This window comes from Taudactylus pleione, unplaced genomic scaffold, assembly GCF_031769625.1.
Source record: "Taudactylus pleione unplaced genomic scaffold, aTauple2 ptg001476l, whole genome shotgun sequence".
Taxonomy (NCBI): domain Eukaryota; kingdom Metazoa; phylum Chordata; class Amphibia; order Anura; family Myobatrachidae; genus Taudactylus; species Taudactylus pleione.
Genome location: NW_028285874.1, coordinates 1,231,600 through 1,245,702, shown reverse-complemented (window position 1 = coordinate 1,245,702; position 14,103 = coordinate 1,231,600). Strand labels below are relative to the sequence as shown.

The window sequence follows — 14,103 nt, the reverse complement described above, 5'->3', positions numbered from 1 at the left end:
TGAAAAGCGACAGGGGCGTGCAGGAGACGCTTTGGGTGGCCCAAAAAATTTCTGGCCACTTTCGCCATTCAGCGACTGCGTGCCGAAGACTGGAGCGCCAGCAAACACTCTTGAACCTGCCCCGCCATCACCTGAAGCAAGAGGTTGTGACGCGGTGGAACTCAACCCTCTATATGCTTCAGAGGATGGAGGAGCAGCAAAAGGCCATACAAGCCTATACATCCACCTATGACATAGGCAAAGGAGGGGGTATGCACCTGACTCAAGCGCAGTGGAGAATGATTTCCGTGTTGTGCAAGGTTCTCCAGCCCTTCGAACTTGCCACACGTGAAGTCAGTTCAGACACTGCCAGCTTGAGTCAGGTCATTCCCCTCATCAGGCTTTTGCAGAAGCAGCTGGAGAAAGTGAAGGAGGAGCTAAGATGGAGCGATTCCGCTCGGCATGTGGGACTTGTGGATGAAGCCCTTCATTCGCTTTGCCAGGATTCCAGGGTGGTCAATCTGTTGAAATCAGACCACTACGTTTTGGCCACCGTGCTCGATCCTAGGTTTAAAGCCTATGTGGTGTCTCTCTTTCCGGCCGACACAAGCCTGCAGAGGTGCAAAGACCTGCTGGTGAACACACTGTCAGCTGAAGCGGAACGTGACACGTCAACGGCTCCTTCTTCATTTTCTCCTGCAACTGGGGCTGCCAGGAAAAAACTTAGGTATCTTAAGCAACCCGCTGGCGGTGATGCAGGGCAGGCAGGACCAAGTTTGGACATCTGGTCCGGACTGAAGGACCTGGCAACAATTTCTGACATGTCTACTGTCACTGCATATGATACTGTCACCATTGACAGAATGGTGGAGGATTACATCGGTGACAGCATCCAAGTAGGCATGGCAGACAGTCCATACCTGTACTGGCAGGAAAAAGAGGCAATTTGGAGGCCCCTGTACAAACTGGCTCTATTTTACCTGAGTTGCCCCCCCTCCAGTGTGTACTCCGAAAGAGTGTTTAGTGCAGCCGGGAACCTTGTCAGCGAAAGGCGTAGGAGGTTGCTTCCACAGAATGTGGAGAAGATGATGTTCATCAAAATGAATTATCAGCTCTTCCAGGGAGACCAGCCTCCAGAAGGTACAGAGGGACCTGTGGTGGTGGATTCAAGTGGGGACGAGTTAATACTTTGTGAGGATGAGGATGTACACACTGAAGAGGGTGAGGAATCGGTGGATGAGGAGGATGAGGATGACATCTTGCCTCCATAGAGCCAGTTTGTGCAGGGACACATTAATTGCCAGCTTGTTTTGTGGGGGCCCAAACGAACCAATCATTTCAGCCACAGTTGTGTGGCAGACCCTGGCGCTGAAATGATTGGTTTGTTAAAGTGTGCATGTCCTGTTTATACAACATAAGGGTGGGTGGGAGGGCCCAAGGACAATTCCATCTTGCACCTCTTTTTTTTCATTGCATTATGTACAGTTTGGGGCCTAGTTTTTCAAACTGCCATCCTGTCTGCCACTGCAGTTTCACGCCTAGATGGGTCACGTGTTTGTGCCGCCCACTCGTGTCGCTTAGCATAGTCATCCAGCTACCTCGGTGCAACGTTTTGGACATAAAAACAGTATTGTGAGGTGTGAGGTGTTCAGAATAGACTGGAAATGAGTGGAAATTAAGGTTATTGAGGTTAATAATAGCATAGGAGCAGAAAAACCTACAAATTCTGTGATTTTAGCTGTTTTTATGCTTTTTTAAAAAAAAATACAGATCCAAAACACAAAACCCAGAACCCAAAACACGGAAGGGTGGTTTTGGCAAAACCAATCCAGATCCAAAACACGAAGAAAGATCCAGATCCAAAACCAAAACACAAAACACGAAAAGTGGCCGGTGCACACCCCTAATATATATATATATATATATATATATGTATATATATAACACAGTCTGCTTATGTTATCAAGCTGGTGGGCAATAACTTGAGGCTGGATTTTCAGGACTAGAATTTTATACGTCTGGAGTTCAAGTTTGGTATGAATACCAATATGATGTAGTCAGGATATGTCTCTCCAATGGATGTAATATAACAATCAACAAATAATATGCGTATCAGGTGGGCAAAAGCTGTTGGCAGGATATTCAAAAATTCTTATAGCATTAAGCTAATTGCAGATAGGCAAAAACTGTAGGCAGGTATTTGTATGCAAAAAAGACCTTTAACCAGAGTATGGTGAGAACGTGAACTCCTCTCCTCCACTGCACTCTCCACCTCAGGAAAGGAACGTAGTATCAGAGAGACATGCGACACTAGAATTGCAGTGACTTTAGGTATGGAATGTTTGCTTATCTGACCATGAAGTCTGCTGGTCCTGTGTCAATCTGTATCCGCAATCCCTGTGTGTGAGTATGCAGGGGGAGGCTATGGTACTATAAATGACTGATCGTCAGATAATACAACACTGTTTTATTGAACAGTATTGAAATGGTACAAAATAGAAAAAAATGGCAAAATACCCTTCAAACAGGGATTAAAGTTAAAAGTACATATGCTAATATATATGTCCCCATCTATGAGCGCTGATTACTTTATGTAGTGTATGAATAGGGCATAATCAGCACTAAACCAGCTATAGGGCCATATTCAGTTTGGAGTGAAATGTTATTTTTGCCTATTTCAATTATCCCCGTATTCAATTTCAAAGACTTTTCGCAGGTTCGAAAAGTCATTGAAAAAAAATGGTGATAACTTTTCACCACTGAAATAGGTGGCGAAAAAAGTGCTGAATTTGGGTGTAGGGGTGCAGGCTTAAAAAAAATAGCCTGCACCCTTAGGAATGTCATTTAAAAATAAACTGTGTTAAAAAAATGTAAAAAAAAAATCGGGATACTTTAATTTAGGGGTTTAAAAATTAAAAATTAAGGAACACACTTCTAAAATAGCCAAATTAAATTCAGATGGGTTCCCAAGTATGCAGCAGGTGTTTTCTTCATTCCGCAGAGTAGCGGCAGGTGCATTTTTGCCGAATTTTTAAAATTAACTTTAGGGACTTAAAAATATGCTTACCCCCATTTTCATGTACCCCAAATTTGATAGGAATAACTAATATAAAAAAAAAAAATGTAAGTGCTTTTCTTCACCACTTCTTCATAGCAGCAAAAAAACACCTGCCGCGGCTATTACAAACCCTGTCTTCCTTCAGCAGGCAAAAATTGGGGAACCCATAGTGATCCCCCATGTCTGGACATCTTTAGGGGGGTCCCAGGCACATTTCCCAAAAATTCCCATTTTTTTTGTAGATCCAGATTCGCTGGGTCCCATTTTCGGTCTTTTTAAATTGAATACAGGGATAAGCGGGCACACGCCCGATACTTTATCCCCACTCTAACCTCCGATGTGGAGCGAAAAGTCCAAAACAGACCGCAAGCTGATCACTACAAAAAAAAATTGTAAAAAATAAAAATTACTTACCTGACTCCAGGGACCGGTGATCAGGCCTCCGGGGATGACTCCCCTCCAGTCAGCTGGTCTCCCATAGTGCACTGCTGCCCGGTCATCAGGTGATTGGGTCCCAGTGCAGTATGGGAGATCACCTGACCGGAGGAATGGAGAACATCACTGGAGCCCGGAGCATGCAGGTAAGTGTACTTAAGGGAGAGGGGGGTCACGGGGGTTAGGGGGGTCACGGGGGGGTCCCTGATCATGGGGGCGGGGCTTAGTGCCAGGGGGCGGATCTTAGAACCGGGGTGTAGCAGCAGCGACTGGTTGGCGCATGCGCTGGCACTTAATCACGGTATTTTTTGTGAAAATACCGTGATAAGACTCCGAAGGGGATTTGCAGGGACAGAGCTTTATCGCAAGCTCTGACACTGTGAGGGATTTGTAGTAAATCTCTGTGATATTGCCTGAATTTGCAAGGCAAATTCACTCGGTAATATCACACTACAATCTGCATTCAGTATGCGGATTGTAGTAAATAGAGCCCTTAGTGCTCTATTTATTAACATTATTTTTACTAAAAAAAAGTGCAAAATGGTGTTTTGACACCCTTTTCACATTATTTTAGTATCACCTACAGTTACTATAGGGCAATTTGAGTAGAATTCGTAAAATTCTACTCCAACCAGTAAGTATCACTTATTTTTAGTAATCAGATCACATTTCCCTTAATTGTAATGGGAAATGTGATCTGCCTGGTAGTTACTAAAAATAAATTGTGAAAAAATACCTAGGGAGGCCCTGTGATAATAACTCCATCTGGAGGTGGCGTTATCCAGGGTCTCCCCTGGTTACTGGACACCTGCTCTGCTCTTAAAGGCAGAGCAGAGCCAGGAGCCGGCCCCAGTGATCAGCTGTGTGGTCTAAACAGACTGCAAGCTGACCACTACAAAAAAAAAATTGTAAAAAATAAAAATAACTTACCTGACTCCATGGACTGGTGGCCGGGGCTCCGGTGACATCTCCCCTCCAGTCAGCTGGTCTCCCATGCTGCACTGCTGCCCGGTCATCAGGTGATCGGGTCCCAGAGCAGTATGGGATATCACCTGACCGGAGGACACGGAAGACATCACCGGAGGCCTGGATCATGCAGATAAGTGTAATTAAGGGAGGGCAGGATCACAGGGGCAGCGCTTAGCACGGGGGGTGGGGCATAGCGCCGGTGGTAGCAGCGGCCAGTCGGCGCATGCGCGGGCACTTTGTCACTGTATTTTTTTTAGAAAATACTGTGACTAGTGTGCGGAGGGGATTCACAGGGATTTGTAGTAAATCCCTGTGATATTGCCTGAATTTGCAATGTGGATTGTAGTAAGTAGAGCACATTGCCACTACAAATGCTACAAATACTACATACAGTACACATTAGGAAAGTGTTACTGTGCAGGAGGTATAATGTAAATGAATGACAACAGGGGCATCTTAATGCCGGAAAAATAGCCACCGCGGCCATTTTCCAGTGTTCTGTACAGCGCTGTCACCCAACGCTGGACCACGGATGGTGAGTTTTAGATAATATGGGTGCAGGGTGTGCAATGCGGGCCCCCCTTGACCCAGGGGCCTGTGCACCACACACCCTGCACATATTATAGATACGCCCCTGAATGACAATGAGAGCTGCTATGTGTTGACCATTGGATATTAGCATGGCTACCTGTACCTTAATCACTATAGAGATAGTCTCCAGATCAGGTGGCTGTGACATAATGGCATTGATGTGAATGGACACTAGTGGTAAAAGGTAATAAGGCATGTTCTGTTGCTAGCCTGTAAACTCAGCAAGTTTTTATGTCCACAATAAGCATTATGAGACCAGGGTTGGTATGTGCTTGTTCTGGCCTAGATGCCAGTATAAAATAAAAATATGAGAGTCTGTGACCATGTACTGTTAAGCCTCAGTGAGCCATTCGAATGTGTGGGGGGCACTTGCCTGCATTACTTCATGATTAGGCACAGTGGTGTCACTATGGAGGTGTGGGCTCCACTGAGTATCAATATGGGAGGGGGTGTCACCAAAATGCCAGCTCCTCCTCAGTGACAGGAGCTTCGTGCTGAAGTGTGACATTTTCCTGCAGCACTTGGCTCCTGCCACAGGGGAGGAGCTGGAATTGGAGGTACAGTCTCTGAGGACACTGCGGCTACACAGGCTGCCTTACTGTCAGAGGCATAGCTGGCCCTAGCCCATTTGGTGCACTAGGCAAAATTTTCACTGGTGCCCCCTAAAATAGGTGGCCCTCCATTTGGCCACAGGCCTAGTGCCCACCTACTTTACTCAATAGTGACTTGGGCCTAGTACCCAGGTCACTTAGACCTAATAGGACAATAACTCCCACTAGGGCCTAATGTCCCCTAAGTAGACCAGGCCTTGCACCCGCCTATATGCCCATGGGCCTATTGCCCGACAGTGCCCCAATGGGCCTAGTGCCCAACAACCCTGGTGGTCTAGGGAGGGGGTATATGGTAGGCCTCATGGAGGGCCTACCTGTTCCATTGGAAGAGGCTGTGGGGGGGGAGCTTCGTTGGCTCTTTTACTTTCCAGCTCCGCAGTCCTCTCCAGTCCTGAGCCGCATTCTTCAACCGCTGGCCCATCCTGGCCAGCGGCACCGCCTCTTCTTTGCTTCTTCCTGCCGGTGCTGCCTGTCTTCCTTTTTGATCACGGTGTCTTCTGGCTTCTTCCGAGGCCTCCAGAACTCTTGCCATGATGCCTCTTTGGGAGGTCTTCACTCCTTCCTCTCCACTGCCATACTGCCTTTTATGCTCAGCGGCATCAGATACTAGATGCCATGAGTGGGCAGGGCCATGACACAGCGAGCCGCGATTGGCTCATCGCATCTGCCTCCTATTGGCTGCTGGCCAGAGCCAAACACCCACCACGGCTGACACTGTATCAAGGCTATCGGGTGACAGTAAGCCCACACCCGGAGTCAAGACCTGCCCGCCATGCCCGAAGATTGACTGGCGCTGGGAACACATACTCCATCCCCGGTGCTTGGAGCAGAAATAGCATCCCAGAGCCGGACACTGATGTGTCCCGCAGGGGACACAGCTCCTCCTGCTGTGCCAATGCTGGGATCAGCCACTTGATCCCAGCATGGCTTTCCACATGGCAGCGGCAGCAGCAGGGCAGGTGGGAGGGGCATGCAGCACCAGTGGGGGGAGGAACTACGGCAGAGCCCTGGAATGCCCTAGGCATTTGTTTATTATGCCTATGCCTAGGGCCGGATCTGGTCAGAGGTAAGAGTGGAATTGCTTATAGCATATAACAGTTCACCAAAAATGTAGTGTTAACCCTCCTTTTATTCCTCCATTACATCCAGCTCTGCCTTCCCCTTCTCTTCACATAGTATCAAGGACTCAAAAACCTCATATCTTTTTTTTATTGCCATTTTTATTTAACCACTTGCCTGGCACGGTCATATCAGATACGACCACACCAGGCTGGGCTTTCCCTGACATGGTCGTATCTGATATGACCAGTCAGAAATGCCCACTAGGTGGCTGTGGGAAGCTAATCTTCCTGCAGCTAATTACATCAATTGGACCTTCTGGTCCCTCTGCAAGTGTGGCTGCCTCTCTAGCGTGTCCCGATCACTGCTGGCCACAGTGATCGGGCACCGTCGGCAGCCCCCCTCCCATAGAAGCAGCAGTGCTGCCGCTGTGACCCAATCACTGTGGCCAGCAGTGATCGGGCAGCCATCTCCACCCCCTTCAGTAAACAGCAGTAGCGGCAGCTCTGGTAGCTGCCGCTGCTGCTATGTATCCGGGCCGCCAGCAGGACACCCTCCCGCCACGGCTCTGGATCTACAGTGATCATATATGATCACATGGCCTGATTCAGAGCTGGACGCTCTGACCAGAGCGCTTGCTCACGGCCCTCCTACCTAAACTTGGAGTGGCCTCCTGGCCGCTCGCATAACTGTGGATGACCACCTACAGCATATGCGAGCGGCCAAAAAGATGGTGGCTATGGTGTTGACCTTCGCAACCATTGGGCTTGTGACGAGACTCTGTGGTAGGGTCTCGGTGACTGCAAGCCCTGGAGTGATTTTGGCTCTATCAGAGACAAAATCACTCCCACTGACATCACTAGTGATGTCAGTGGGGCCGGACCCAGATGGTAGGCGTTCCCATGGGAATGCCTCCATCTGGCAGCCACTCCCCCGGCACGCCCACCAAATGGGGCGTGCTGTCACTCACCATCGACAGTACGCCCCCTTTGGTGCAAGACCCCGTCGCTAGCTGGGTCTCGTGCATGCGCACGATTGAGCAGCCTCCGTCATGCGCATGCGCACTAGGGCAACATCGACCCACTTGCAAGCGCTCAGCGCTCACGAGTGGGTCTGAATCAGGCCCACTGTGTGTGAAGGAGCAGTGGTGGCTCTGGTAGCCGCCGCTGCTATGTATCCAGGCCGCCAGCGGGACACCTTCCTGCCACGGCTCCGGAACTACAGTGATCACTATGTGTGAAGGAGCAGCAGCCGTGGCTTTGGCTGCTGCTTCCAGTTCCAGGTAGCCCAGCACAGTCAATCTGGCCTCAGCTCCTCCCGAATGATGCCCGATTTTATAAGGGCTATTATATATATATATATATATATATATATATGTGTGTGTGTATGTATATATATATATATGGGTATATATATATATAGGGGTTTAAAACACATAAGACAGGAATCTGGGACAAATGTACCTGCCACAGACCACTTTACCAGTGATCCTATCACAATACATACATACATATATATATAGATATATATATATATATATATATCTGTATGAGTATATATATATACATATATATATATACGTGTATGTGTATTTATATATATATATATATAAATATGTGTATGTGTATATATATATATATATATATATATACAGTCAGGTCCATAAATTTTGGGTCATTGACAGAATTTTCTTATTTTGGCCTCTATTCACCACCACAATGGCTTTGGAATGAAACAAACAAGATTTGCTTTAACTGCAGACTTTCAGATTTAATTTGAGGGTAATTACATCCAAATCGGGTGAACGGTGTAGGAATTACAACAGTTTCAATATGTGCCTCCCACTTTTAAGGGGCCAAAAGTAATGGGACTATCAACTCAAAAGCTATTTCATGGACAGGTGTGGCCTATTTCCTCATTATTTAATTATCAATTAAGCAAATAAAAGGTCTGGAGTTGATTCTAGGTATGACATTTGCATTTGGAATCAGTTGCTGTCGACTCTCAATATGAGATCCAAAGAGCTGTCACTATCAGTGAAGCAAACCATCATTAGGCTAAAAAATCAAAACAAACCCATCAGAGAGATAGCAAAAACATTAGGTTTGGCCAAATCAACTGTTTGGAACATTCTTAAAAAGAAAGAATGCACCGGAGAGCTCAGCAACACTAAAAGACCCGGGAAGACCACGGAAAACAACTGTGGTGGATGACAAAATAATTATTTCCCTGGTGAAGAAAAACCCCTTCACAACAGTTGGCCAAATCAAGAACACTCTCCAGGAGGTAGATGTATATGTGTCAAAGTCAACAATCAAGAGAACACTTCACAAGAGTGAATATAGAGGTTTCACCACAAGATGCAAACCATTGGTGAGCCACAAAAACACGAAGACCAGAATAGAGTTTGCTAAACAACATCTAAAAAAGCCATTACAGTTCTGGAACAACATCCTATTGACAGATGAGACAAAGATCAACTTGTACCAGAGTGATGGGAAGAGAAGAGAAGGAAAGGAACTGCTCATGATCCAAAACATACCACCTCATCAGTGAATCAGTGAAGTTAGATTTAGGATTGTTTATTTTGTCCCATTACTTTTGGCCCCTTAAAAAGTGGGAGGCACATATAGAAACCGTTGTAATTCCTACACCGTTCACCTGATTTGGATGTATTTACCCTCAAATTAAATCTGAAAGTCTGCAGTTAAATCACATCTTGTTTGTTTCATTTCAAAGCAATTGTGGTGGTGAATAGAGGACAAAATCTGAAAATTCTGTCAATGTCCCAATATTTATGGACCTGACTGTATATATATATATATATCGATAGATATCACAGAGCCTCTCAATAGGGATGACAGCTGACTATTGATGGTTTGTGAACCATCAATGGTATACCTGAAAAAAAGTGGTTTGCCATTGCTGGTGACTATCAATGTTGCACCATTGATGGTAACCCTCAATCGATGTTTAGGAAACATCAGCAGTTGTGGTCTACACAGATCTTGACCAATTGCTAAAGAATTGGTGGCTTCTAACGATGGTTGAACCATCGATGGTACAGCTTTCAATGGCCATCACTACAGTATAACTTAAAAATTGCTATTTTTATGGTATACTGTGTTTTAAAAATATATATTTTTTAAATAAAATAGTGATGGATAAGTTTAAAATGATGTTCTTGACCTAATTCAATTATAAAAGAAACCGACAATTTTGGAGCGGTTTTTGGAAAAATAATTCATCAGTTAAGTGGTTAAATCGGTACAGAAACATGACCTGTTAGGGATACTTTGAGATTGAGAACCACTGATTTAGGTAAAGAGACCAGAATAATATCACTATGCTCTTTATTGTTACAAAAACACACACATAATATTAATCAATGTGGCATATTCATTTGGGCGCTAGTTTTAGCAAGGAAAAAAACCTTTAGCCCCTCTTGCCCAATTTTGGATTACCACGGGTATTTGCGCTCTTGATACCCATAGTATCCAACTTTAAAAAAGTGGTTGTGGGGTTTTCAGAGAATAAATAAGTTATAAATATCTTCTTTGTAGTATAATATTTTTTAGTCAAAACATTGCAGTCTGACACGGAGTATGACAAGGGAGGCTCTGCCACCCCTTCCTACCCAGACTGCACATCCCTGGTATTAGTGACAGTTGTAGGGGAGGCAGAGCTGGACAAGGAGGTGCTGGGTGATCTGCACATCAAGGTGAGAAGGAAAAAGACAGCTTCAAGGCTTGGCAGTGGGATTACACACAGCCACTGAGAGTAAGAAATAAAGGAGAGATCAGTGAACAGAGAAAGGAGGAGTTTGAGGAAACAGCATAAAGCAAAAACTGATTGGGTTGCAGGTATCTCTGCATCTGGAGTCACTTACACTTACTGCATGGAGCAAGCAGTTGTTACCATACCTGCCTTTACCCAAGTACAGAGGGAGAACTGATCCACTAGTGATACATTAGATGAGAACTTTCCAATTATTTCACCAGATTTTGGAATAAAACATTGTTGTTAGATTGCAGCTGAAGTGTGTTGCATCTCTCTGTGCCTGGGGAATCCTTGCCTCTCTGATGAGATGTGACTTTAGTGAAGAGCTGTTGCTGAAAGACTTCCCCACCAAGTTAACTCTGATCAGTACACGCACCATACAATTATCATCCTTACTACATTGGGATATCACATTAGCTTACACCAAGCACTGCACCTGAGGCTCTCATAATCCAATGGAACCAAAAGTCTTGCTTGTTATCTGGATTTCCTTGTAGCTTGAAGGACATTTGCTGCACTGCATTGTTCTTTCTTATACTCACAGAAAAGCCTCAGGCTGCAGGGTAGGACCAACTTCACTCTAGTTCACAGCACCTCAAGTGGACCAGAATATAAAACACAATGGTCTGGCTACAAGGATTAAATCAGGTTGCTACATTTAGACATTCAAACAAAATTCTGTCTAAGAGAATAAGGCTGGCAAGAAAAACTCCTTATGGGGGCACTCTTAAATGCCTCAAAAATGAGTTTTTCTTCCCAGTCTTATTCTCTTAGACATAATTTTGTTTGAATATGTACCTTTGTACTCCCGGGGAGCACCAACAACCTTGGATAACTTTAAGGGATTTTACCGCATCATGTGTAATATTTTGGTCTCTGAATGTGTAATATAACATTAAGGTATTAGGGCAGAATCCTCAGCACAGTCTGGAGTGCTACATTTAGACACACAGGAATACAATGGGGCCAATTCAATTAGAAACAACTTGCTCTCATCTGCAAGTAAGTAGAGCTCCAAAAATTAATCTGATCGGTCTGTAGTATTGCTGTGCACTAACATCATCCAGACAGCTGCCTCAAAAATTTACATGTAAAGTGGCTCTATTTCATAAAGAGACATAAATCCCTATATTACTCCTATACATTAAGGGGTAAATGTTATAGATGGTGATTTCTTAAAACATGCAATTTTGCATTCATCATATGTAATAGGTTTGAGAACTTGCATCAAACTCACAACAACCATCCTCGCACCGGTAAAACACGCCATCCACATGTTGCTCATGTAAAACATACAACTCTCCAAATATAATAGGCTGTGAGTCTTAAACTCTTACGTAACTCACAAAAAATAAACTTGAGAAATAATAGTCTGATCCCAGAATGGAGAGTTTAATGTGTGACTTTACTGTAACTCAGCATCTGAGGCATATTAAGATGTCCATTATTAATTATTACACTGGTGGCATAAAGTAATGTGGCATTGTAGACATTTTCACTAAACCTCACCTGTAGTAGAATCCTTTATGCAGGTTCAAAGAAGAAGAGTTCCTAAAAAGAAAATAAAACCTTTTGTTTAACATGTGTGTAATACCCCTTTCAGACAGAAAACCAAATTACTGGGTCAAACATTTCTACCCAGTAATTTGCTGCTACTTGTCCTTTTTCTGTATGAAAGGGTCAACTGTGTAGAAATTCCCAGGACTTCGAACCCAAGTTTCTACCAGGGTCAGAGACCTGGAAATTTTGACCCGGATTGACCCTTTCAGAAAGAAAAATGACCCGTGTTGATCAGCAAATTACCGGATAGAAATGTTTGACCCGGTAATTTGCTCTTATGTCTGAAGGGGGGTTTAGGCTGGGCAAAATAACCCAGCATGCAAATGCCTGGTAAAAGCCAGGATTTTTACTTTTTCTGTGTGAAAGTGGTATTAGTTATTATAGTGTATATTGTATTTATAGTGAATTGTAGTGCATGCTCGATATATCACTCTTTACAATAAAACTGTTCAATATGATTTCCCTAAGCAAGTTATTCCCCAAGAGAAGTCAAGCTTAGGTGGAGACACTCGCAATTGTGGTATCCTACACAGATACAATAGATTACACTGCATTATTAAACATAACCCCAGACAGGCTTCACCTCTGCAGCAGATTGACAGTGGGTTTGCCAATAGATCTCCTGCAGTATAGGGGTTTCAAAATCTGACAGGCACTGATGTCAACCCTTTAATGACAGTCAAAACCAATGCATAGTAAATGCTGTTTTTTTCAACTGTAAACTGACTTTGATAATCATCGATATACCCATTGGTTTTTAAATAGACTCAAAACCGATCTTTAGTAAATGTACCCCCATGATGCATTTCTATACACTAAGGCAAATTCACTTGTAGAGAAACAATATCTTTGCTGTCACATATATTTAATGTACTGTAGTTGTATTCCATAAATGTAGTCTTTTCAATGCCAGTTTTCTATTAATATACAGGGTTATAGGACATAATTTTCATTATTTAAAACACCAGGACATGGGGCCTGATTCAGAGATGTACACTAACCCGATGGTTAGAGTACATCTCCGATGCTAAGTGGTGGGTGCATGTGCAGAATGGCTCCTGTGATCTAAACCGCACACCTTCCCAAGCCGAGGCATTATTGCCATGGTGCAGCATTTTTGGGGCAGTGTGGGGGCATTCCTGGGCCATGTCATTGCCCAGTTTTCCAGGAGGGATGAGGACAGGGTCTGCAGTGGTGTATGCAGATTTCCTGGCCTTGCAAACTGCCAGGACCCAGTCAGGCTGTGGTAGACATCAGCTACCACAGCCTGGCCAAAGGGGCAACCATTGCAACCCATGATCACGATGGTTGAGATGGTGATCCCAGGCTGGGACCTCACTCGCAGTGCTGGGATCGCAGATGCAGCCAGGAGGTGTCTGTTTTCTAAGGCACCTCCTGCTGCATTAGAATTTTAGATGGACAGAATTGTTCAGCTGCTTGTGTGAGGCTCTGCAATTCCATCCATCTCTGAATCAGGCCCATAGTTGGCGGACCTCAATCTGCCAAAAACATTTGAAGGATCCACCCAAAAAGGTACAATCATTCTAATCACATCCCAATGCTGTATCCATGCATATGGGCTATGGGATCATGGTGGATCCAGGCTATGATCATGTTTGGTCTAGGACATCACTATTACTAGTTTGCACTGATCTGGAATATGGCCCCAAGTCACACTGAGGTTCAGTGAGATCTGCAAACATGATGTGTCACTTGTATTCTCACTGGTCCTATGTGGGTGATATGTAATCAAACAATTCAATGAATGACATATGTAGCCTGATCAATCTAAATTGGAAACTTATCTATTCTATATGTAAAAATTTGGTGTGGAGTAACAGATAGAGTGTAAAAAGGTTCAACATTGTCTAGATAGACACCAGATGTTAGACAGTCAATAGGTCGACTGGGACAAAAGGTCGAAGGGACAAAAGGTTGACACACTAAAGGTTGACATGTAAGGATGTCGACGTGTACAAATGGTTGACAGGTTCAAAAGGTTGACACAAAAATGGTCATTTTTTTGTTTTCTAGCCCTAATCTTCAGCCTAACACTAACCC

General features: G+C 44.4%; 1 protein-coding gene across 1 annotated transcript in view; it reads left to right on the top strand.

The window, feature by feature from the left end:
- LOC148442526 (vomeronasal type-2 receptor 26-like) overlaps window positions 1-14,103 on the top strand; it is a 50,657-nt gene that overhangs the window by 23,232 nt on the left and 13,322 nt on the right. Inside the window, exon 3 of the mRNA XM_088463868.1 lies at window positions 10,281-10,423. Coding sequence (XP_088319994.1) covers window positions 10,281-10,423 — 143 coding nt within the window. The remainder of the gene's footprint in view (window positions 1-10,280; window positions 10,424-14,103) is intronic.